Genomic DNA, 25,800 nt, shown 5'->3' with positions numbered 1-25,800 from the left:
GAAAGTCAACCCTTTGTGGTGAAAAAAAGGCTGGATAGATAATGTGGAATTTATATAAAAAAAATTAAACAAGCGCCATCAGTGGCAAAAAGAAGCCCTAAATTGGGTTATTTAAAAGTATTTAAAATTTAATTTTTCCCTTATTTACATCTTTTCTTTCACCCCTACATCTTTTACTCAGACGCTACATTTTTTAGTTAACTTAATATTTTACTTAGCTAGACATTTTTTTTAGCTACATCTTTCACTTAGTCTCAATTATAGCCAAACACACAATATCTACATAATTTTACCAGGTTAATTTTTCCCTTATCTACATTTTTTTCAAACCAGAAAATGCTGTCAGACACCAGTTAAACACCCGTTAAAAAATCAAGGGACACTTGCTCTCTGAACCACCCTAAAACCACCCTAAAGTCATGTTTAAATCACTAAAATGTTCATAATGGGCTGATTATACAAGAACAATTGTAGCGGAGGCATATCTAATAGTGCTTCCAGAGCACAAATAGGGGTCGACTTACTAGCGTCCCTGTAATGCCTCTCAGTGCTAACCCTCTGACCTGTTCTAGAAGACCCCTGGCTCCTACTTGCCTGGTTCTCTTCTACCAAATAATAGCCCCGTGCACCACCGCAGGTATGACCACCGCCTGGTACATCCAGGCCATGATTCTTAGGTTAATACCCTAGATTCTACCGCAGATTCTTCTGAGCGTATATAACATCATAACAGCCTTGTTTCGAACTCTTTCTATTTGCAATGCCCAATTCAGTTTCTTATCTTGTAGAACACCCAGATGTTTGACCGAGTTCGAGGGTAATCTCTTTGCCATAGAATTTCGGATTTTTCCACCCTTCTAGCTTTTTCTTACCCGTGAAGACTACCAGATCCGTCTTGTCCGGGATGTAGTCCTGTGCCTTCATACCACCTTTTCACTATACTTAGTGCAATTCGAGATCTGCTGCAGGCGGTATTCGCATTCCCTGCCTGTATTACGATAGCTATATCGTCTGCATATCCCTGAGCGTGAAAACTGTGGTGGTTCACAGCTACTAAGAAATCATCATCATACCATCAGACACCATAGCTGAGCCGGATCTAATTTGATTTAATTTGATCTGCCTCAGATAAGATTTGATCTAATCAGATCAAATTTGGTCTGATCAGATCTGGGTACAGATTAAACTTGATCAGGTTTCAGATCAAATCTTATCTGACCAGATCAAACTTGATCTGACTGGATCTAGTTTGATAAAACTTGATTTGCACTCAGATCAAACTAGAGCACGGGCGAATGAATGCTTAAGGAGGTTATGCACAAATTACTCTTTTTTTAAAAAATATAATGAGAATCTTCTGAAATTTTGTACACAAGTAGATCTTTTCATTCTGAATACAACGGTATAATTATTTTCTTATGTTGATCGGTTCAATTTTTTGTAATTAATTATTGAAAATAATATTTAACATTGGCTCTTATGGAGATTTCAACCATTTTTTTCGGATAGAAAAAATGATGAAAAAGTCTTGAAAAAAATCACACATATACTAGAAACAGAGTTTTATTAATTGCGCGAAAAATTTTCATATGTTGATCGGTCAATTAATGAGAAATTAATTATAAACTTTACAAAAATTAGATGTGGCAACGTATGGCATATTCAAACACAAACACATACCCGCAATCCCATATATTGTATACGGGGCGCAGGCGCTTTTCACTTATTTTTTTTACAGTGTAGCCAGATTTCAGTTTTGTCTGTGACGTCAGAAGCTCCCCGCAACACCCGCAATGAATTTGTGCATAACCTCCTTAAGACAAATTTTTCTCACGATTTATAATCACTGCCGTGGTTAAGTAGGTAAGGCTCTGTAATTTTACACCAGAAGCATTGAGTTCAAGTCCAAGTGATGTCAATTATTTATCGTAAAAATATAGAATTCTTCATTGTATTTCATTAAAACTATAAGAAGAAAAACCAAATTCTCCAATCGAGCATTGACTAATTTGAAATTATTTTTATTAAATTTTTAAGTTTTTATCCAGATCAAGTCAGATCTGAAATTGTCCAATAATCCTTATCTGGCTTGATCTGGAATATGCCAAATCAAATATGATCTGATTCGATCTGGTCAGATCTGATTTGATCTAATGATTTTTCCCTGGGTAGCCAGTTTTTCTATAGAAATTCAATTTATTTTACGGGGCTGAAGTTGGCGGCTACTTCAGCGGCCGAAATCCCAACATGCAAGGATCCATAGGGTATTTCCATGGGCCCCGAGTTTCATTATTTCTTTCCTCTTTTCGCACATACGCGGAGCCAGCATGTTTGCCGGTAGAGTGGGGAGGCAAGTATTGCGCGCGGAAATCCAAGCGCACAATATATATTTATAAATACATATGTAAATTTTTTCTAACTTTATCAAAATATTTTGTGATTATATATTTGTTTATTGTTGGTCATGTTTACGAGCGATGATCAATTGATAATGAGTAGAAGAAAACTAAGAATTTGAAAAGTTTTTTTTTTTTTTTTTTTAAGACCTACACTTGCTACCTCATTATTGAAGCGTTAATCGATAGGTACAATTGAAACACATACGTGTGAATTTTTTTGAGTACCTGATGGTAGTCCTTGGGGTTGGAAAATTCGGAAAACTATAGACTTTTTTTTTTTTTTTGAAAACTTACAGTTGCTACTTCGTTATTCAATCGGCATTCGATAGCTACGATTAAAATACACTACTGTAAATTTTTCCGAGTTACTCAGGATGGTCCTTGGGGGGTGGAAAATGCGGAAAACTATAGATTTTCAGTGTTTTTATTTTTTTTCCGTAAACTTACGGTTGCAACCTCATTATTAAAGCGTTAATCAATAAATACAATTAAAATACATAACTGAGAATTTTCTCGGATACCTGAGGGTGGTCCTTGGAGCTGGAAATTCTGGAAAACTGTGGATTTTTCGAGGGGGAAGTCACTTGTGTAATCTGGTGTACATCGGGAGAAGAATCTTCAATAATCTCTTGTAATCTTACAGAAATGATTACGGAAAAATCTTGTAATCGATGTAATCTAAATTACTCTTGTAATCTTTTGTAATCATCAATAATCTTTAAAAATTTTATGTAATCACCAGTAATCTTACGTCGTATATCTGTAATCTGCAAAAATTTCTTGTAATCTTGATATGCTTACAGAAAATCTCAGTAATCTTCCCTTCTCTGTTTTCAGATCGCGCATGCGCGTGTATACATGCACATGTATAGTATACTAATTTTTTTTTTCTTTATTCGTTTTTCATTATTTTTTTTTTTCTTCTTTGAATTTTAAGTGTAATCATAAAAGATTACAGGGAACTTTTGTAATTACCAAAAAAAAAAAGTAATTTTGTGTAATCATTAGAAATATTGCATGATTACAGGTAATCTGTAATCTGGTGTAATCTTCAATAATCTTCAATAATCTCGTGTAATCTTTTTGAAATCTTTGAATTTTAAGTGTAATCATAAAAAATTACTGGGATTCTTTGTGATTACAAAAAAAGTAATCTTGTGTAATCAATGGAAAGATTACATGATTACCGGTAATCTGTAATCTGGTGCACACTAAATTGTGGAGTGACTTCCCTCGGGATTTTTGATTTTTTTCCGTATTTCCCACCACCAAGGACCACCCTGAGTAACTCGGAAAAATTCACAGTAGTGTCTTTTAATGGTAGCTATCGATTGACGCTTTAATAATGAGGTAGCAACTGTCAGTTTTCGAGAAAAGAAATAATTCTATTGAATTCCGAATTTCCCACCCCTAAGGACCATCCTTAGGTACTTAAAAAAATTCACACGTATGTATTTTAATTGTATCTAATGATAATAAGGTAGCAACCATAAGTTTTTTTAAAGAAAATAAGAACACTAAAAATCCATAGTTTTCCGGAATTCGCACCCCCAAGGACCACCCCGAGGTATCCGAAAAAATTCTCATTTATGTCTTTCAATTGTATCTATCGATTGACGATTAAATAACGAGGTAGCAACTGTAAATTTCTGAGAAAAAAAATAAAAACACCAAAAATTCATAGTTTTCCGGAATTTCCACCCCCAAGGACCACCCTCAGGTATCCGAAAAAATTCTCAGTTATGTATTTCAATTGTATCTATTGATTGACGCTCTAATAACGAGGTAGCAACGGTAAGTTTTCGAGAAAAAAAATAATAAATTTTTTGTAGAGATAGTTTTCCGAATTTTCCACGGCCAAAAACCACCCTGAGTAACTCGAAAAAATTCACAGTCGTGTCTTTTAATTGTATTTATCGATTGACGAATAAATGATGAGGTAGCAACTGTAAGTTTTTTAGAAAAAAAAATGAAAACACTAAAAATCTAGTTTTCCGGAATTTCCACCCCCAAGGACCACCCCCAGGTATCCGAAAAATTCTCATTTATGTATTTTAATTGTATCTATCGATTGACGAATAAATAACGAGGTAGCAACTATAAGTTTTTTAGAAAAAAAATGAAAACACTAAAAATCTAGTTTTCCGGAATTTCCACCCCCAAGGACCACCCTCAGGTATCCGAGAAAATTCTAAGTTATGTATTTAAATTGTATCTATCGATTGACGAATAAATAACGAGGTAGCAACTGTAAGTTTTTTAGAAAAAAAAAACCTTGGTTTACATATAATAGTTTTCCGGGTTTTTTACCTACAAGGATCATCCTGGCAAAATCAATAAAATTGTCAAACATGTGTTTTAACTCAAAGTATTATCCAGCAAAAATTTTGTTTCAATAGTATACTATTATGAAAAAATTATAAAATTTTTAGGAACGGGGCCCCAGCACCTTATGTATCCCTGCGCTACGAGCGTTGTGCCGCCAAAGTGTCCGCCAACTTCAGCTATGTTTTATTTCATAATTCAATTCATTTTGTAATATAAATTACAATCAACTCTAATTTAATCATTAATTGATACTAAAATTAATAAATCATTTTGTGTATATTGTTTCAATTTATTTGAAGAAATCTGCCATTGAGCTGGTAAAACATATCTGAGACCGATACTGTAGAAAAGAAATGGGATTATCATATGATTGCAACATAACTAGACCTTGTCTGGGGAATCGGGAGGATCTAGACTGGAAAACAAGCCGTCTCAGAAACACACAAAGTGCTGAGGCCCTGGTAGGGAGGTTTGAAACTACATTAAAATTGAATGATTAGTTGCGTCAGTCATATTAGAATTGGAAGCTGAACTCCTATGATTAGCCAATGCATCGGAGTGTCGCCAGAGATAGTAATATATTAAGTGCTTTCTTTTGTGTATTTATTTTTTACCCTATTTATTTTCGCGCATTCACAGTTGAATGCGCTGTCAGCAAAAAGTCAGTTTGCAACAGCGTAGCACATGAGGGGCTGGATCAGCTATATGTCAATTCTTATTTTTCAAGAATTATTCGTTCTACGCCACTGCTCTTTCCTAATGTTTGCATATTATGGGCATGTGCATTAAAGGGAAAAAAAATCAAATACACAATAGAAAGCACCGATTGGTGAATTTCCCTCTCACTCACGCACGCGCACATAAAATCTTGTACAGTCAACGTCAAAACAAACTAGTGCTACATGTCTTAAAAGTTACACTGTACAGTTGAGCTTACAGTTGAAATTAACATTGGCAAGCTCAACTGTATTTCAGTGGTCTCAACTAATTTTAGTTGACGTGACTGTACTGACTAGGACGAGAATTCACCAATTTCGTTTCTCTCTCGGCGACACTTTTGTTCAGCTTCCAGTTTTATTATATTTCAGCGGTCAGCCGTCTAAAGCAAAATTTACCAAAAATAGTTTGGGAGAAGAGGACACGGCATCAAATGTTTTTAAGGAACAGTAGGGGAAAGCTAAAAACTTACTTTGGTAAATTGTATTTTATGTACCTTGTCTGTCATTCCATAACACCCTATGGATTCTTGAGTTTTCAGGGTTCGGTCGCTAGATGGGACGCAAGCTTCAGCGTCATAATTTTCAGAACTTTAGAGATAAATGACGTTTGCTTTATTATATTTTTCAGGTACGTCGTTCATTAAAAATTCGTGGTCGTCGCAAAGAGAAAGAAAAATTGCCAAGTGGAATTACAGCCGATTATAGTGCATCATTTTTCGCTCAGCTTGATCGTGACATTCTTAACAGTTCAAACTCTAATGAAGCTAGTACAAGTTGGACACACAATTTCGATGCTTTCACACAGAGTGATTCATCTGAAGCGTCATCAACATCGTTAACAAATCATTTTGATAATTTAATATCACCTACTCCGCCAAAACCACCAAAACGTGGTATCTTAAAAGGACCAAGACTCAATTCTTCGAACGTAGCAACCGTCAGCGAAAATCTATCTACCGTCAAAAATGGGAATGATAGGGAAAACAATCATCCAAGTACGCTACTGGTTAGAAACACACTGCAAAATGAAGTTATAGATTATCAGAGTACACAAAATCTAAGTAAAGATGAATTTTGTAGCGAGGAAGAAAATGCATCATCTTACTTAATAGAACGAAGCGTACATAAGCAACATCATGATCGACATCTACATGACTTGGTAAAGTATATTCTTGGTATATATTTTATACTAAAACAAATTCTTTTTAATAATGTTTTTTTATCTAATCGTTTTGACCGTTTTTTACTAACTTAATCCTCACCGTTTTTTTTTTTAGATTTGATAAGTACCAGTTTTCTTTTTAAGATTCCATCACAACATAAAACCCCTTTTCTTTCAAAAAGACTATAAAAACACATATTTTATTTTAAACTTTTCCATTGGTTTTCCGTAATATTTTGAACATATTAATGGTACAGCTATACTCATTTACTCCTAGATAGCAAAAAGTGCCAGCCCATCAGTAGATTCATTAACAGATTCAACGAACTCAAGTTTCGCAACACCACCATTTAGTTTGTCACCTGTTGGTGAATCACAAGGTTTCTGTCGGTGGAGATCCTCAGCATCCTTTGGAGACCAATCCGTTGGGTTGATATTACCAAAAATCATCCCGTTGACACTACCAGCACCCAGAACATTAACAATCCATCGACAACCACCACCGAGAAATGATTTTGGTTTTTCATTACGAAGGGCTGTTACTGTCGAACACAGTGATGATGGCATATCACGAACGAAACCGGTTATATTCGCTGAGCCCGGAGCAATTGTTCAAAATAATAATGACACAGGTCTCTTGCCTGGTGATCGACTGATTGAAGTTAACGGGATCAATGTTAATGACAAAACGAGAGAAGAAATCATTGATCTTATTAAAGGATCTGCAAACAGTGTAATAGTCATGGTAAATATATCAGCGTTTCTTAGACATATTATTGAGTTCTTCAAATTTGGACTTTAGGGTTTGTTTCCTTTTGTTTAATTTTACGTAAAAATATTTTCAACACAAATGCAAACCGGAAATTTGTGGTTAGCTGGGTATGTTTCAATGTTTGATTCATTCATATGCACGAAGATAAGCAATTTATTGTATATAATTAATAATTATATTATGTCATCATAGTATTAACGGTTGAATTAAAAGAGCAGAATTATACAAATATAATTTTCTTAAAAAATTATTATTAGTTAAACCAAATGAGTAAAATAAAAACAATACATAAATTTACGATGGAAAATTTTTGAAGTATAAAGTTGAGAAATTTGCTTGTCTTGATGTGTTCATAATTGTTGCATCGTGTAAAATCAGGTGTTAAATTGATAAAGGAATTAATACCATTTGATTGTGACATATTTAAAAATGCATCAAGATTTCCTTGACTATCTGATGATGACAATGATGGTCTCAACATTGCTGGTATATATTTTTTGTCTTTTTAATTTTTATTATCATTTTCATAATTTATTTTTATTAATGATTCTTGTTGATAATTTACTTTCCAAACATTATTATTTGTAGGTGATGTTATTTCCATTGTTGATTCCAAATTCATTCTTCCATTTTTTTCAGTCTCGTAAAAGATCTTGTATCAATTGTTTTTGTTGTATCATTTGGCAAATCATCAAATGAACTTACTGATAAATCTTTTCTTAACCAAGTTCGAAGATCTTCGACACTTGATGATGATGTTTTGTCACTCACTGACAGCAACCATCTTTCATTGTCATCAAATTTAACATGCGATAAATCAATTATATCATCAAAAAATTCGTTGATAATGATGTCTTGGGCATCATTGTTTTCGATATTATTCACTTTATCTGACATTTTATTATTATTTAGATTTATTACTTAAACTTACAAAATAGTTGTGCAACAACCATTACAAAAAGATAAACAAGTCAAAAATAGTATTCATAAGCTTTTTTGATCTACTAGAGAACATGGCGCGCCTCCATACCTACCACTTTTAAGCCGTGTATCCACTTTCAATTTTTAGAACAGATAAAATATTATTAAATATATTAAACCAAACCAAATTAAAATGATAAACCATATGAATTAATTAATTTATTTATTCAAGAATAATTCCTTTATACACATAGTTTTTAACAATATTACTCTGACGTTGATTACCTAAAAATATACGAAGTGATTTCCATGATATTATTCTTGAAAATGCAACATATATTTGTCCATGATTAAAAACATCTTTACGTAGATCAAGACCAACTTTATCAAAAGTTTGTCCTTGACTTTTATTTATAGTCATCGCAAATGCAGATTTTATTGGAAATTGTCGACGTTTGAACGTAAAAGGATAAATATTTTCACAGTACAGTGTAATACGATGTAAGAACATGATATTCCCTGCTTTATCACCTGTCAAGATTCGATACCGAATAAGATTGTTTGCAAGATCTCATATTTGTAATCTTGTTCCATTGCATAAACCTTCGTTTGTACTCAGATTACGTAGAAGCATTACAATACAATTTTTTTCTCAAATTAAGTTGATATGGTGGAAAGCCTGGAGGATTCAAAGAATTTAAATATTCAAGTAAAATTGCATCATCAATATCCGTTATCACAATTTTCCGTACTGTCTATTCCAGTACATATATATTTTTTCTGTACTTTTATCAAGTAATTCAACAACTTCTTTATTTATATCATTAACATCAATATTTCTAGCTGACCGCGATTTTTGCTAAGTCTGTATATCTATGATTTTCGATTAAATCTTTAAACATTGGCTTTACTATGTCATCATTTTTTGGGGCTAGACATTGCTCTGGAACCGGAAAACAGTCATTATTATCATTTAACGATCCGTTCCCAACATTTAAAAGATATTTTACACATTCGGTTTCTTCTGGTAATGCTCGCATATTTTCAGTTAATGAATAAGTTGTAAAATTTTTCCATAAATAACTAAATTTTAGACAAATTCACTGCGAGTTGCATTTTTTTTGACAGGTAACAATTGACGAAAATCCCCACCTAATATCACTATTTTTCCACCAAATGGTACATCAATTTTAGTTAGATCACGATAAAGTCGGTCAGCAAATTCCAAGCAGTGCCTTGGTGCCATTGGAGCTTCATCACACAAAGTTAAATCTATTTCAAGTAAATCCTTGGCTTCTTTAGATATTTTATACTTGACGTTGAATCAGCAAATAATGGAACTGGCATTCCAAATGTTCTATGAATAGTTTTTCCTTCAGGAAGCAATACAGCTGCAATCCCTGTAAAAGCCATCATAGCTAATTTCTTACCTTTACTTTTTAATAAATGATCGTTGTATAAACAAACGTTTTCGCAGAGCCACCTGGCCCATCAATCTAAAGACATGAATCAACAATATCTCTTGTTTCGTTGAACAAAGCAATATTTAAGATTTTATCTACTATTGCTTTTTGTTTTAGATATAATTTTGTATATTGTTCCTGTCCAATCCGTTCATGATAAATTGTCGACATTCCATCATTGTATAACTGTCTATCAAAAATTTCAAAATTAGTTATCAATGGCATAGTAGGGAAATTGTTCATATTCGAATTTTCACGAGATAATAAGTGATTTATTGCATGTGATTGATTTAAATTGTAATTTTTCTGGAAATCGTCAGACATAGCATCTTTAAATTTTTCCCAAAGATTTTATGGTTTAACTGGATGACCATGAATCAAAATGCTTACAAAAAGACGTCTTAATTGGCCAGCCATCATCCATATTTCACCTTCAGTGATTGCTCGCTCCCACTCAGCATCATCTTCGATTAATCCCAACGCCAGACATGCACTGTGAGTATCATGTATGATACCATTAACTGTTCGAATATTTTGGTAGCTTGTGGCCCCTTTGACTGTTATTAATAATAATCTGAGGTGAAATAGTTCAACTTGACTCGGACTAATTGAATACATTCGTACAATTACATCAAAATGTTTTTTTCGAGTTTCCTATGAAGTTGCGTTTCTCCCTGTTCGTTTTTTAAATACGTAGTGTAACGGAATTTCTGAGTAAGTGAATTGATTTGCTATTGGATCGCGTTGGTTTAGATTAAAGTAATCCATCAACATAGTTTGTGTATTCAATGCATCACGTATAGCTTCTTCACTTGCTTCATCACTAATAGTAATGCTTTGCTCGTTTGGTAAATGAACAGGCAGTCGTATAATTGAATGACTTTTGTTTTGAAGTGGTCTTCCATATATGCTATCGCATGCTTCAACTGGACTAACATATCTCGAGTCTATATGATACTTAATTTCATCATGATCAATGGTATTATTATTATTATTATTATTATTATCATTGTTGTTATTATTTGTTATTTGAGCAGCAGCTTTATCGTGACCCTTGTAAATATATTTATAAAGATATTTTACTGACTTGATACAAACAAAACATAAATTTACAATTGGTGTCCCTGGAAGCCTCAATTTTAGATGAGCTGTTAATTTTTTTATCATAGCTTTAATAATCAAAAGAAGTGAAATATAAAAAAAAATAGCAAAATTTTAAAGTATAAAGTTGAATAATTTGCTGGATAAAAAAAAAAAAAAAAAAAAAATTAGGCGCTTTTTATTATAATATTAGTAACATGTATCGCAAGCGTTATTGTGAAAAAGCGCCTAATTTTTATCCAGCAAAATTATTCAACTTTACTTTAAAAATTTTGCTATCCACTGATTATTAAAGCTATGATAAAAAAATAAACAGCTCATCTAAAATTGAGGCCTCCAGGGACATCAATTGTAAATTTATGTTTTGTTTGTATTTCACTCATTTTGTTTAATTAATAATAATTTATGAAAATTCGTGAGAGAGAATATAAAGAATTATATTCGTACAATTCAGGTGCGTGAACCTGGCCTGCATAAGTCCTAGAAAAATTATCTAGAATACTCATCAGAAGCGTCTTGATTTGTACCACTTTGTAATAATTTGTACTAATTTGTACCACTAAGCAAGGAATTAGTATCTTAAAAATAACAAAAAAAAATTATTTACTCAAAAATGTTAATTAACAATTGAATATCTGCTTTAATTATTGAGGTACAAATTCTGCTCCCCCTGGTAGAAATATTACTCCAGCATTACTCTGGCATTTCTCCGTTTTTGGCTTATTTCCGGAGAAATTACTCTAGCATGAGGTTGATGGCGGAGAAATTATTCCGGCAAGAGATTGATGGCGGAGAAATTTTTCCGGCAAAAAAATCGTGGCAGATTAATTTTTCCGACATTAATCTCATGCCGAAGTAATTTCTCCGGAAATGGGCCAAAAACGGAGTAATGCCGAAGAAAGCCGGAGTAATGGCGGAGAAATATTTCTTTCAGGGCTTAATTTAATAATTTATTTTTTATTTTAAAGAGTAGAACGTGAACTAGAATGGAATGTGTACCTCAATAATTAAAGCAGATATTCAATTCTTAATTAACGTTTTGGAGTAAATAATTTTTTTTTTTGTTGTTATTTTTGAAGTACAAATTCAGGGCTTTAGTACAAATTATTTTGCGACTGTAGCAATTTTTTTTCCCCCTGAGTCATCTAGAAAAAAAATCGGTTTTAACCCTTTCTCCACTCTTTAATTTTAAGGTACAAATCAAAACAATTGCGGTGCAAAATGGTACAAATTAAAACGCTTCTAATGAGTATATTCTAGATAATTTTTCTAGGACTTATGCAGGCCAGGTTCACGCACCTGTACAATTTTTCTACATATTTTCATTTAACCGTGAACGATAAAATAATAACGGCATTAATTATATATAAAAAATAACAAATCTTCTTGCATATATAAATAAATCGAAAATTGAAACATGTATATAATATATATATATATACTTATATGTAGCTAAGGGAGAATTAAAAAAAAAAAAAGAACAAGCACACACATGGACAAGAAAAAAATCGATAACTATGCATACATGCACATATCCGTATATACGACATGAAACGTCTCGAGAGTGGGGGCAACGAGGACATTTAGCTGAGAAATTTATTTTTTAGTAAGTTTTTGTTTTCGGCTTTTACTGATGTTGATATCTTTTTTATTAGTTATTGGAAAAAATCGAAAGTAGGCTTATTAGAAAGAGGGTCATCGATATATATAATAAAACTATTTTTATTTTTTTTTTTCGGCCAATAGTTAGACTGCAAATTGATAAATTAGAAATTATGACCTCACAGAGCACAAACTTAAAATACTTATACCCGGTAGAGAGTTCGCGTTCGTTCTATATATTTTTTTCGTTCTGAAATTGAGGCGAGACCCTACCGGGTCTCCTGATACTTGTAACAACTTCAACATTAACATGACAATTGAAAGTTTTCAATAATATAGGTTTATATGGAACGACATATTGATTATCTGTTGTTGATCCGTTAGACAAAAGAAAATCTCCAGTATTTCTACGACAACAAGTGGGATAACCATTTTCATTGTTGTCTTGTTTTGAGATAATTTTGGAAATTTTTTAGAGCAAAAAGAGCCCTTTTCATTTTTGCACCAATCACCACAGGGACCATGAATCATATTCTTTATAACTATATTATGAAGTATAGGATAAATATTTGAATCAGGAATTTCTGCGTAAATGTACTTATCAACTTTTTCAGGAGTAAGCGTTTTATCGCCATGTTTCAAAGTAACTAATAAATGAATATGAGGAAGTCCACGTTTTTGATACTCGACGGCATATACAAATGCAAGTACTTCACCAAATAATTTTTTCTTTTTAGGGAATTTTAATTTCCTATTGTTTTCGCTTTTCTTCTGGACCCCCCCCCCCCCCAACCATGGTAGAAACCCCCCCTAAAAATTTTCTAAGCCCCTTAATCTTAACCAATACGATATATATGGAAAATATAAAGAAAAATATAGAACAGTCACTGAATATAAAAAAAAAAATGATAAATATGGGAAAATATTAGTAAATATGTAGAAAAATATAGGAAAGTGACTGAATATAAAGAAAAAAACGATAAATAAGGGAACATATCAATTCAAACTACCTTACTTGGTAATTAAATAATTGATACTATGCTGATGTTAATTAACAGTGAAGTCAATACAAAAATTTATATAACTTGGCACGTTGTTCATGTAACCACAAAAGTGATTATTATTTATTATTTATTATTTTTTTTTCAATTTTATATGTTTTATTTATTGACAGACTCAATATAACATTTGAAAAGCATTAGTTACTATGACAATAAGCATCGTGTTATTCAGATAGCAGCGATTTTAAAAATTTCTTTTTTCCCTCAGTTAATTTATCCGCTAGATAGTTACGTGGATGTAAAGTGGAGTGCTTGAATTAAGTATATATATATAATTTTTGCGCATGACACTGCGCGACGCGCAATATTCTTTCACTCAGTGCAAGCTGTAAACATAACAGTATAGATAGATATCTGTCACGTTCAAATGAATCATATTTATCAACATGACCATAAACCTCAATGTATGCCTAGCTAGACTTAAATCAATTAAACAAATGAAATAATTCACAATCAAGAATGTAAAAGAAACCTGAAATAATCATATTTTTTTTTATTTATTTTTTATTTCTAATATAAGTAATATCACAATTTATGTAATACCATAAATAAATAAATTAGTAATCAATCAATTTAATTGAATCAATTTCAATCAAAAAGAAGTACATTTGCCATATACCGACTAATCTTATGTGACACATGATAATATTAGCTGATGCTTAATTTTAATCCTCAATTTTTTATCAAAATATTATTAATAAATATTATGATCAACATATTATTTTTGATAATTCATTTCATTTTTTTCTTTTATCAATGTCTGATGATGATTTAATTGGCAATGCTGCTGCTTGTTTAGACACATCATTTTTGATTAAATAATCATTTTTATCATCAATTGACCCATCACTTTCACATCCAACCGACTCATCACTAATAGAAATTGCACTGTCATCACATTCATCACCATTTTCATCTTCAATAACAAATGGTTCAACATTTGTACGTGCACGTTTATGTGCTAAAAAAAAAAAAAGAATAAAAATTAATACACCATAATTCAATCCAACAAAAGAACATTTATACTTACAATTTGTTGCTGGTGCTGATATCAAATGTTCTGCATGTTTTTGTTTCCGTTTAAAGCATTTTTTTTGTCCTTTTTTAATGGCTACTATAACCAAATTAAAAAATGATGATATATATTTATTTATATATACAATTGTTCGTTAATTTAATATGTGTGACAAAACTTACTATTTTGTAATTTAATTGGTGTTGGTGCTGGTACATTCGATACAAATGGTACAACTGAAGTGCTATCTTTGGTTCCGTATTGCGGGAGTTATTGCGGGTCCCGCAATAACGATTCGTCGACAAGAAATGTTTGTCGCGATAGAAAAATATGAAGGCGCTTGTTGTTGCTTTCATGTGAAGCTGCCATAGTCGTTTGCAAATGCAAAAATAAGGTAGAATTTACATGAAAGCAACAACAAGCGCCTTCATGTTTTTCTATCGCGACTAACATTTCTTGTCGGCGAATCGTTATTGCGGGACTCGCAATAACTCCTGCAATGCGGGGCCAAGAATAGAACCCCTGGTACAACTTGTGTTGACGTTTGTACAACTGATGGAATTGGTACAGCTGTTGTTGGTGCTTGTACATTTGATGTTTTAATTTCTATTAACAATTATATAAATAATGAAATTAACATACAAAATTGATTTTTATATATTAGTCAAACCATTTTGTGATTGAAATGTTGTTGGTGCTGGTGATACATTTGATACAACTGGTACAAATGGTGTTGGTGCTTGTATATTTGATACAACTGATACAAATTGTGTTGGTACATTTGATACAACTGGTAAACGTGGACGTTTACGTGAAATAGGATGGAATGATAAATCCAATGCATTAGTATCCATTTGTTCAATATCATTACGAATAATAATGTCAGCCATGTTGATCAATTGGAAGTGCACGTGTATCATTTTTCCTCTCATTGAGATAGGAGCACCACAAATATTGGATTTTCAACATAATTAGTCACATGGACAGCAAGTCTGTAAAATCCATCACAGACCTGAGCTTGCTCGTATGTGCTTTGATCAGTTTGAACAACACAAAATTTGCTTCTCATGAAGCCTACTATTTCTGAAAAAAAAAATAATCAACAAATTAATTGATAAAACAATCCTAAAAATCAATTGAAAGCAATTTTTATCAATGACATCAGTTTCTTCAAGCAATGAGTAGAATGGTACACGACAAACATTTAATTCTGGATTATGAAACCCATGAAAAATGATATCTGTGTGAGATTGAATATGAAAGTCCACATCCAAACATTCAGGATCACGAAAACGTGGTATACCTAGCCGAATGCTTCCTCCCAATAATTCCACAATTAAATTTAATTTTATTTGATCTTTCCATTTTTGACACATTATGGTTCCCCATAAAATACAACGAATTTTAGTACCATCTTTATTTGATAACACAAATCTGAGGACATGATATAGCTTTTTTTCAATGGATATTATGTCAGTCATAGATTACAGATATTACAGAACCTGTAACGTTTCTGTCAAATAAAAAGTCAGCAAAAAAACATTATTTATTTTGTTAGTGTTTTATTATTTTATTTTTTTTTTAAGTTTTATTATTTTATATTTTACATTCCTTTCTCATCATCCTCAAACGCAGTCATTTCTGCGGTTGATGTATTTTGTATATCAGCCATTTATTAAATAATTATAATCACTATTATTATTTATAATTTAAATAATAAAATAATATATATTATATTTAAATAAATCATATTATCAATAAATATTATTAAAATAATATTCAAATTCATATAATAATAATTGAAATTATTAAAATATAAAATAAGCTTCACGAATCACGATTATTCACGACTCAATATGATACGACTCAGCTGACTTTACGACTGACGAAAATTTTCTTGTTAATGTTTGTTACAACATACAACAAACTCCTTGACAACGGTTACAACCTGTAAAAAAAACAACTATTTCATTTAAAAAGAAAGAAATCAGTTGGTAACCGTTGCCATAGAGTCACTCTAAATATAGAGAAAGAAAAAAAAAATAAATAAAATAAAGATAATCGAGAGAGAGAGAAAGAATATCTAGGAAAAAAAACAACCAATCACAACTGAAAGAACCGCCGTTACTTTTCTTCTTTTTATAATAGGATAGACAGATGCAGCTGATTTAGATATTCAAAAATAAATCCTTCCGTAAATAAAAGAATTTTACATATAATGTAAAAACAAAGACTCATTAAACTTGATGGAAAGAAAAATAAACAATAACAACATGTGACTAGAAAACATAGCTTAAAGTATCATTATTAAATTCGCGCCATCGATGCGATATTGAATACTGAATACTTACTATGAATACTTCTTGAAGAAATTTCAAGAAAAACGCAATTTCTGAAATTGATTTTGAAGTTTTAAAAAAAAGTATACATCTAAAAAATCTGTTTTTTTATTATTAAAACGTTTGATATCGATTTATAGGAAGATCAAAAGGAAAAAAATTTTTATCTGATCTCAATCATATTTTAAATAAATTCCCAAGGAATTAGAGGGTGAGGGTTAGCTCTATGCCGATTATATATAGGCACGGTAGTTATCTTGTTTCCCCCACTTTTTTTTTTTTTTTTTCTCATACTTGACGCGAGGCACTATCGTGCTTCTTGATTAAATTACCAAATCTTTTATTGACATTGTCAAATTTATTCTCATTTAATTTATTTATAATATCACATTGACCATCTAATTCGTTTTTATCACTGCTAATTAGATGATTTCAATCAATATTTTCATTTATTTCGAATGTAAATGTGATGATTAACATTTTCATCGTCTTTCAATTTTTTTTTATCAATATCAGGATTTACATTATTTTAATTATTTATTGTCATTAAGTCATTTGATTTATTTACAATATCTATTTCAACATTTGACTGACTGTGATTACCAAGTGAGTCATCCACATGATTATTAACAACAACATATATTTCATTTTGCTGATCATTATTTTTCGAAATATTCAGTACTTTTATATTTTGATTATTATCAACAAAATTTACTTTATTTTTATTTTCGGAATCTTAAACAATATTTACATTCCCATTCTCAATGTTATGACCTTGAAAATCATTTATTTTATTTTGAGCATTGACAACTTGAGTATTATCTTATCTATCACATCCGGCTCCAAAAAGTCATATAATTTTTAATATCCGATAATATAGTTCGGAAAAATTACCTCTAGCTCAAAGTTTATGGTGCTGTTCAGGTGAATATAGGTCGACTTAAAGTTCAAATTTTTTGTTTAAAATTGCAGGTGCAACCAGTTGCTGAACTTTCAGAATTATCACGACGTGGCGGTGCAGATGGTGACCAAATTGAACTCACCGATGCAAACATCCGTTGGGGGACTTTAAGACGTTCTGGGAGTATGAGATTTAATCACCATACGGTAAATCACATATTAAGTTCTATTTTTTAAATGGCCGTGGGGTACCAAAAAAAAAACTACATTAGCACTGCTCGCAAGTATTTGTGCATTGCGATAATTTGTTAATTCATTTGTTATTATTTGCGAATTGAATACTTTGTGTATCCGTGGTGATGTATCCGAGTGGTACCTAGATCCGAGCAGGCCTTGACTTACAGTTCATTTTTTCCAAAGTCAACCCCTCGATTTGGTCAAGTTTGGCTAAGGTTAACCACATTTGGTTTTAGATAACTCTTTTCTGATTCGAATTGGATGCAGAATACCTAGAGCTAGCTGGGTCCGGTTTTCCTAATCAAAATTCAACTTGGAAACTTGTCGAATAATAAAATAAAGAAAAGGTTTTTTTCTTTAATGAAAGCGAAACAGGACACTCAATTACCTTTTCAGTTTTCGTTACCCTATTGAGAAAAACACCACAATCCGTACCAATTTCTGATTATAAAGATGATGGTTCTGACATAGTAGGATTTAGTGTGTCGATCAAGAAATGCACACATTATTTGAGGCTGAAATAATGTGTGAATCCCTAAATATCGATAGAGAAGAGCCCCAAAAGTAGCGTCATCAGACGGACAAAATTGATAATATTGTGAATAGTATATAGTCGGTGGGGCGAGGGCAAAAAACTAGACAGAACCTAGTTGGCCAAATATTCGTTTAATGGTAGTCCTTGAGACCCAGAACACGTTGCACCTACTCCCTACCGTTTTGATTGGTAACCGTCCACAGGTGAGCCAGGTGAAAAATCGATAATTTAGACAGCTCATAATTCCTTAATTTTTATTTTATTTTATTTTTTTTATTATTAATTTAATTTTAAAACCCCTACTAAATTAATTGGTACCCAGCGGAGATATTAATTTTTGAAAATTGAATAAAACACAAATTATAAATACGTTAAAAATAGAAGGCGAGCTAGGTTATTTTTTTTAAATGTATTTTAAATATAAAAAAAAAATTCCCTACCAAAAAAAAAATTGTAAAAGAGGTTAAAATAGTATATTGTGTATCAAGGGCGCAATGTGAGAGACGATCACTCACATTGCGCCCGCGTAACTCATACTATTTTTTAGCCGAGCGGGCGGGAAACACCCGATTGTCGCCCGCAATGTGTAGGGCGACACAAATTAAGGGCGACAAACGGGCGATTCCCGCCCGCTAGGCCAATAAAATTATTAAAAATTAAATTATCAAATTTGAATTGCAGAGCAATGCGGGGGCTGAGCGTTATGAGGGTTACAGAGGGGCATGAAAATAATAGAGTGGTGGGGAGTTTTTTCTCTTTTTTTTCTCTATAGTTTTCCTTTTCTAATATAAACTCCAAGCTGACTGTCAAACTCCTCACCACTCTATTATTCTCGCGCCACTCTGTAATTCCCATACCGCTCAGCCCCCGTATTACTCGACAATTCAATTTCATTTTTAATAATTTTTTCAAAAGGTTTTTTTTTATATTTAAAATACATTGAAAAAAGTAACCTAGTTCGCCTACTATTTTTAACGTCTCTTATAATTTGTGTTTTTTTTTAATTTTCAAAAATTAATATCTTCGTCAGATACCAATTAATTTAGTAGAGATTTTAAAATTAAATTAATATAATAAAATTGAAAGTATTAAACAAAAAATTAAGTAATTATGAGCTGTCTAAATTATCGATTTTTCACCTGGCTTATCTGTGGACAGTTACCAATCAAAACGGTAAGGAGTAATGGAACAATCGATAATTAGTAATTTTTTTTTTTAAACTGAAAATTAAAAAAGTTGGCAAAACGATCAGACAAATGGTGGAAAAAAGTTACAAAAAAGATGTTGAAAAGTTAGAGAAATGGTGGAAAAAAGTTAGAGAAAGGGTAAAGAATAGTTGGAGAAAATTTTAGTAATTTTCATTTCCACTATGGGTCATTTTCGGAAAAAAATGGACAAAAGGCGGACAAATATTTCCACAAGGGTAAGTATGTAAAATTCTTCCAGGTATCATAGATACGGCTGTTAGAACAAAAAATTCATAATGAATAGGTAGAGTGAAGCATGAATTCAATCCGTTTATTACAATGAATAATTTTTTGGGTCAATGTTCTAATTTTAGCCAATCACCGTATAGTTGCTTTCAGTAAAGCAATGACGGCCAATGACGGCTGTACCTGACCGAGAGTTACCCAGTTACTATCGACCCAGTTTAAGTCAGGAATATCCGAATTCAGTGCTGTGGCCCCCGCGGTGAGGGACGTGACTTATCGTCCATACTGATCTCCATGACCGTCTGTTGTCATTTTTATTTTTTGACTAGTTTTGTCTAGTTTTGCCAAGTTCAAAATAACGGACTTAGAAAAAAAAATCAAATTTTACAAAAAAAAACTTAGATATCGACATTATTTTACTTAGCTAGATTTTTTACTTAGCTGTAGTTGCAGCCAAACAATCAATATCTACATTATTATTATTTTACTTAGCTAAATTTTTTACTTAGCTGTAATAGTAGCCAAACAATCAATATCTACATTATTTTACTTAGCTAGATTTTTTAAGGAATATGAATAGCTAAGGAATTAATGTGACTAAGGAATTATTTCCTTGAAACATAATTCTTTGGCAACCTCAATTCCTTAGCTACATCTTTTCCTTAACTACTGCTTTTTCTTGGACATTTGTATTTTAAAAAAATAAATAAAAAATGTCCAAGGAAAAGCAGTAGCTAAGGAAAAGATGTAGCTAAGGAATTAATGTGACTAAGGAATTATTTCTTTGAAACATAATTCTTTGGCAACCTCAATTCCTTAGCTACTTTTTTATTTATTTTATAAATAAAATACATGTAAATTTATTTTTTTGAAATACAAATGTCCAAGAAAAAGCAGTAGCTAAGGAAAAGATGTAGCGAAGGAATTAATGTGACTAAGGAATTATTTCCTTGAAACATAATTCTTTGGCAACCTCAATTCCTTTATATAGTAAATGAATACCGTTTTGATTTTCTTCTAAATAATAATATGAGTCTGAATCTGTTGTTACAATGCATAGCTTAAATGATTGGGCAAATCAGTATCATAAGTAGCATTAGAAATTAATAATTTCCTAACTGATGGTGTTGATAATGCACTTTTAAATTCACTTGATATGAATGTTTCATTATTATTTTTTTTTTTTCGACAAACTATTCAATGATTCGTGAATGTCTCATTATTGTCTATTGACATATTATTTGATAAACATGTATTAACAATTTTGTTATATTTTGTTGATATAAGATCAACTAGTTCAGTGAATGTGGCATAATTTGTTTTTTAAATGAAGTTAAAGTCTCAAATTTTTACTATCAAAAAAGAGAAAAGAAATAAACGATGGAATCTTATAGTTCTTCAATTCGCATCAGTTTTTCTCAATTTGAGAAAAATATGTATTGAACCATTCTACAAAAGTTTTTAAAATATTGAAAAATTAAGGCTTTCAAGAACAATCTCTATCAAATTCAGAAGATTAATATTTTCATATAAATAAGTGTGTTTTAATTTTAATAATTTAAATTTCAGTTCTGTAAATAATCAGCTTTACTAGTGCTGTCAAAATGTCGATTAACGAAAAAACATTCTTTTATAGAAGCAATTTTGTCTTTTTCGTCCGGAAATTATTATCGGTTAAAACAGATGAGTTTGTTTCGGAAAGACTGCTAAAAAGCTCAAATAATAAAAATTCACTTTAGTCACAACAATTATTGTTGACATACGATTTAATTTGTTTTTAAATAGAGAATTAATCTCTCAATCATATCAAACATTGATCGAAAGAATAAATAAATAAATTCAATGGAGCCAGGGATAAATAACTTTGAAAAATTATGTCGTGTAATCAGAATAATTTAATGCTCAATAGCAAAAATAAAGGTTTTAAAACAACTCATGAAAGTTCTGCAGAAATAATTATAATCTCGAATGAAGAAAAAATGAGTATATTAAGAAAAGATGGAATCTTATTGTAAGAAAATTATCTTAGTAATCATTTATTGGAAAATTCAGAGATGTGAATATAAGTATGAATGAAATCATGATTTTCTTAAATTAGTTACATCTTTTCCTCAGCTACTGGTTTTTCTTGGACATTTTTATTTATTCAATAAAGAACATTCATCTAATTTTAGTTTTAAAAAATAAAAATGTCCAAGGAAAAGCAGTAGCTAAGGAAAAGATGTAGCTAAGGAATTGATGTTGCCAAAAAATTATGTTTTAAGGAGATAATGTTGCTGAAAATACAATTTTTTGGCAACCTTAATTCCTTAGCTACATTTTTTTCTTAGCTACTGCTTTTTCTTGAACATTTTTATTTATTTAATAAAGAATATTCATGTAATTTTATTTTTTAAAAATATCAATGTCGAAGAAAAAGCAGTAGCTAAGGAAAAGATAGAGCTAAGAAATTAATGTTGCCAAAGAATTATGTTTTAAGAAAATAATATTGCTGAAAACACATTTTTTTAGCAACTGTAATTTCTTAGCTCTATCTTTTCCTTAGCTTCATCTTTTCCTCAGCTACATCTTTTCCTTTACAACAACATTTATTTTTTTATCGTAAGATAAAGTTGCGTAAAAGATTATTTCATCCTTTTTTAGCGAGATTTCCGCGATTTAAAGTAGAATATCGTAATTGCAACTAAAAAATATGACAGTCTAAAATTTATTTATATGTTTCATGTTGAAACTGGATTTTCTGGAATGAAGAAAATTTTTTATAATTAAACAAGAGTGCTCCTGTCGAACGATGACGTGTTTATTTTGAAATTTAATACAAAAACATGAATTAGAAAGCTTCCTCAATCGACAAATTCCGAGCTCAGGTTTGAATGGAATTAGTTTTGTTGAATAAAAAAATCTCAAATGAAAAAATTTGTCAACCAAAACAACATTAAGTATTCTATTCTAAACAAAAAAATTCGTGAAAAAAAGATTTGTATTCTTGAAGGAAGATTTTTGTCTTCAACAACGTAATAAGTTTAAATTTAATTGAAAAATATGACTGTCCGGAATTCACATATCCACTTTATATTGAGACTGTATTTTCTTAATCGTAGAAAACTGACTGAATTTTAACATAAGCGCTTTAATAAAAAGGTTGAGTTTATATTTTAAAATGCATTACAAAAACATCTACCCAAAGACTTTTTCTATCGACAAATTTCGTTCTTGAGTTTGGATAAAATCAGCTATTCCTTATAAACAAATTAGTTGAATAAGAATATCTTGGTCCCTTTACATTTTAATTTTGTAAGATAAAATCTTTATATCAAAAAGAAACGATACTAGATTCTCAAAATATAGTTATTTCTCAAGTGTATCTATTTTTTTCTTAATTCAAGAAATTCTTATTTGTTATAACGAAAGTGATTTAAATCACGTCAATTTACTTTTAACTAAAATTTCTGGAAACGTTCAATTAAAGAAAAAAATCAAATGAAGAAACTTTTTGACCGAAACAACATTCAGTATTTTATTCTGAACAAAAACATCCGTGAAAAAAAGATGTGTATTTTTGAAGAAAGATTTCAGTCCTCAAAAACATGAATAGTTTAAATTCATTAAAAAAATATGACAGTCCGGAATTTACATATCCACTTTATGTGGAGACTGTATTTTCTTGATTGGAGAAAACTTACTGAATTTAAACAAAAGTGTTTTGATAGAAAGGTTGAGTGTGTATTCCAAAATGCAATACAAAAACATGTACGAAAAAGCTTGTCCTATCGAGAAATTCTGTTCTCGGCTTTGGATGTAATCATCTATCCCTTACAAGTAAATCAGTTCAATAAAAATTTCTTTGGTTCCTTTACATTTTGATTTTATTCTTGAAAAACAACATCTTCATATCGAAAGGAAACTATAATAGATTACCAAGATAGAGTTTTGTTTTAATTGTATCCATTTTTTTCTCAATTCGAGAAATTTTTATTTGTTATAACAAAAGTTCTTTAAATTACGACAATTTACTTTCAACAAGCATTTTTGGAAACGTTTAATTTAAGAAAAAAATCTCAAATGAAGAAATTATGTGACCAAAACAACATTAAATTCTTCTGTCTGAACAAAATTATGAGTTAAAGGAAAAATTTATTTTTTCACAACAGTATTACTGCCATTTCGAAAATAGAATAGTTGACCTTTAATTTAAAAACATAAAAGTTTTAATATTTACAGGCTTGACTCGATTAAAGAGTTAATTTTATTCGCAGAGACTTTGTTTTGTTCCCGTAAAGGATTCTTTTTTCATCGATCGGTAATATAATCATGTTTAATTCAATCCAAGATATATTGTGTTCAATTTATATTTTGGCATTTGAAGCAAGTTATTTTTTTTAGATTTTTACGCATGACACAGAATGGAAAAGATTCTATGTTTTTTTAAGATTATTTTTCTCTGTTTAAGAAATTATCTCCATTCAAGAATATGTGTAGCTTATTTCAAACCTTTCTTTCCTTATCAAAAGTTTGATGAATTATGTGTATCACAAAAAGATGAACAAGTCAAAAATAGTATTTCAAATACATCTAAAAAATCTGTTTTTTTTTTTATCAAAAAGGTTGATAAAATATTGATTTAATGGGATGATAGAAGACAAAATATTTTTATTTGATCAATCATATTTTTGAAAAAATTCCCAAGGAATTGGAGGGTTTTTTTTTTCTCATACTTGACGCGAGGCACTACCGTGCTTCTTGATACTAATTTATCAATATCATGAAATTCCTCTATCGGTAGAAGATGGTACCGTTTTGATGTATACTACACTGTAAAAAAAAAATAATTAGTTTCACTATGTTACTATAGTACTGAGGGACGTTTTCGGAAATATGGTTTAACATATTATTTTTTATAATTTTTTTTACGATGTACATTTTAAATGTTACGATAGTAACATAGTAAAAACTACTCTGCTGAGGTGAAACCGGTTTTTATTATGGTTTTTATTACGGTTTTTATTATGGTTTTAGTAGACTTTACTTGTTCAATAGATAGTCTTCACTATACCAATGATACGAACAACCATAGACTTGTTACTTTTTACTATATTGTGTGTTTAAATTAACCATGACCGTGAGGGTACATATGGAAAATGAACCGTACTATGGAAACCTTTAAAATGTGCTATGCAACTCGTAGTTGTTACTATATACAAAATGTTAAAAGTTATTAGGTCTGTAGTTAGTTTCACTATGTTAGCATGAAAGAAGAAGAGAATAAAAGGGAATAAATATATATAGACATTTTCGATTCTTCTACTGTTTTATACCTGAATGGCTATTTCGGTAAACCATCGGAGTTCAAATCCAGAAACCCGGGTTCGAATCCCGAGTTAGGTCAAGAAATAGCCAAGTTGAGAAACATGTATAAACATAATAATAAGTATTATAGATAATTTAAAGTTATTTTTGAAATAAACAAATAATTCTGTTTTTTTTTATCGAAAATACAAATAAAATATAATGAAATGTACTATTGTACATCGTAAATCTCACCATGCAACATAGTAGTAGCAATGTTTAAGATTTCGATTTTTTACTTTGTATAAAATAAAAACTGCAACGCAACATGAGATCTTTACAAATTCAAGTTGAGAAAATTATAATGCATCTTTTCAAATACTACAATGTACCATAGTAATTTTTATAAGTTTCTAATTTTTGCTTGATCACATCATTCAACTTGCTGTGCATAATGTATTTTTTACAATAGTTATGTTGAAAAAATTCAAATGTCTTTATTTAAAAATTACAATGCACCATAGCAA

At 30.7% G+C, this 25,800-nt stretch overlaps 1 protein-coding gene and 1 long non-coding RNA gene across 2 annotated transcripts in view; one reads left to right on the top strand and one right to left on the bottom strand.

The window, feature by feature from the left end:
* Positions 1-25,800, top strand: part of LOC122851995 (unconventional myosin-XVIIIa) — a 144,966-nt gene that overhangs the window by 7,964 nt on the left and 111,202 nt on the right. The window contains 3 exon segments of the mRNA XM_044151540.1: positions 6,075-6,605; positions 6,886-7,353; positions 17,855-17,989. Of these exon segments, the coding sequence (XP_044007475.1) occupies positions 6,075-6,605; positions 6,886-7,353; positions 17,855-17,989 (1,134 nt within the window).
* LOC122851998 lies at positions 14,211-14,819 on the bottom strand. Its single transcript, XR_006373784.1, has 3 exons — positions 14,726-14,819; positions 14,559-14,642; positions 14,211-14,489 (listed from the first exon to the last, which is right to left on the bottom strand). It is a non-coding gene; the product is annotated as an uncharacterized LOC122851998 (long non-coding RNA).

The sequence above is a fragment of the Aphidius gifuensis genome, linkage group LG3 (assembly GCF_014905175.1).
Source record: "Aphidius gifuensis isolate YNYX2018 linkage group LG3, ASM1490517v1, whole genome shotgun sequence".
Classification (NCBI taxonomy): domain Eukaryota; kingdom Metazoa; phylum Arthropoda; class Insecta; order Hymenoptera; family Braconidae; genus Aphidius; species Aphidius gifuensis.
Note: the sequence above shows the minus strand (reverse complement) of the source record. Positions and strands in the feature narration are given on the sequence as shown.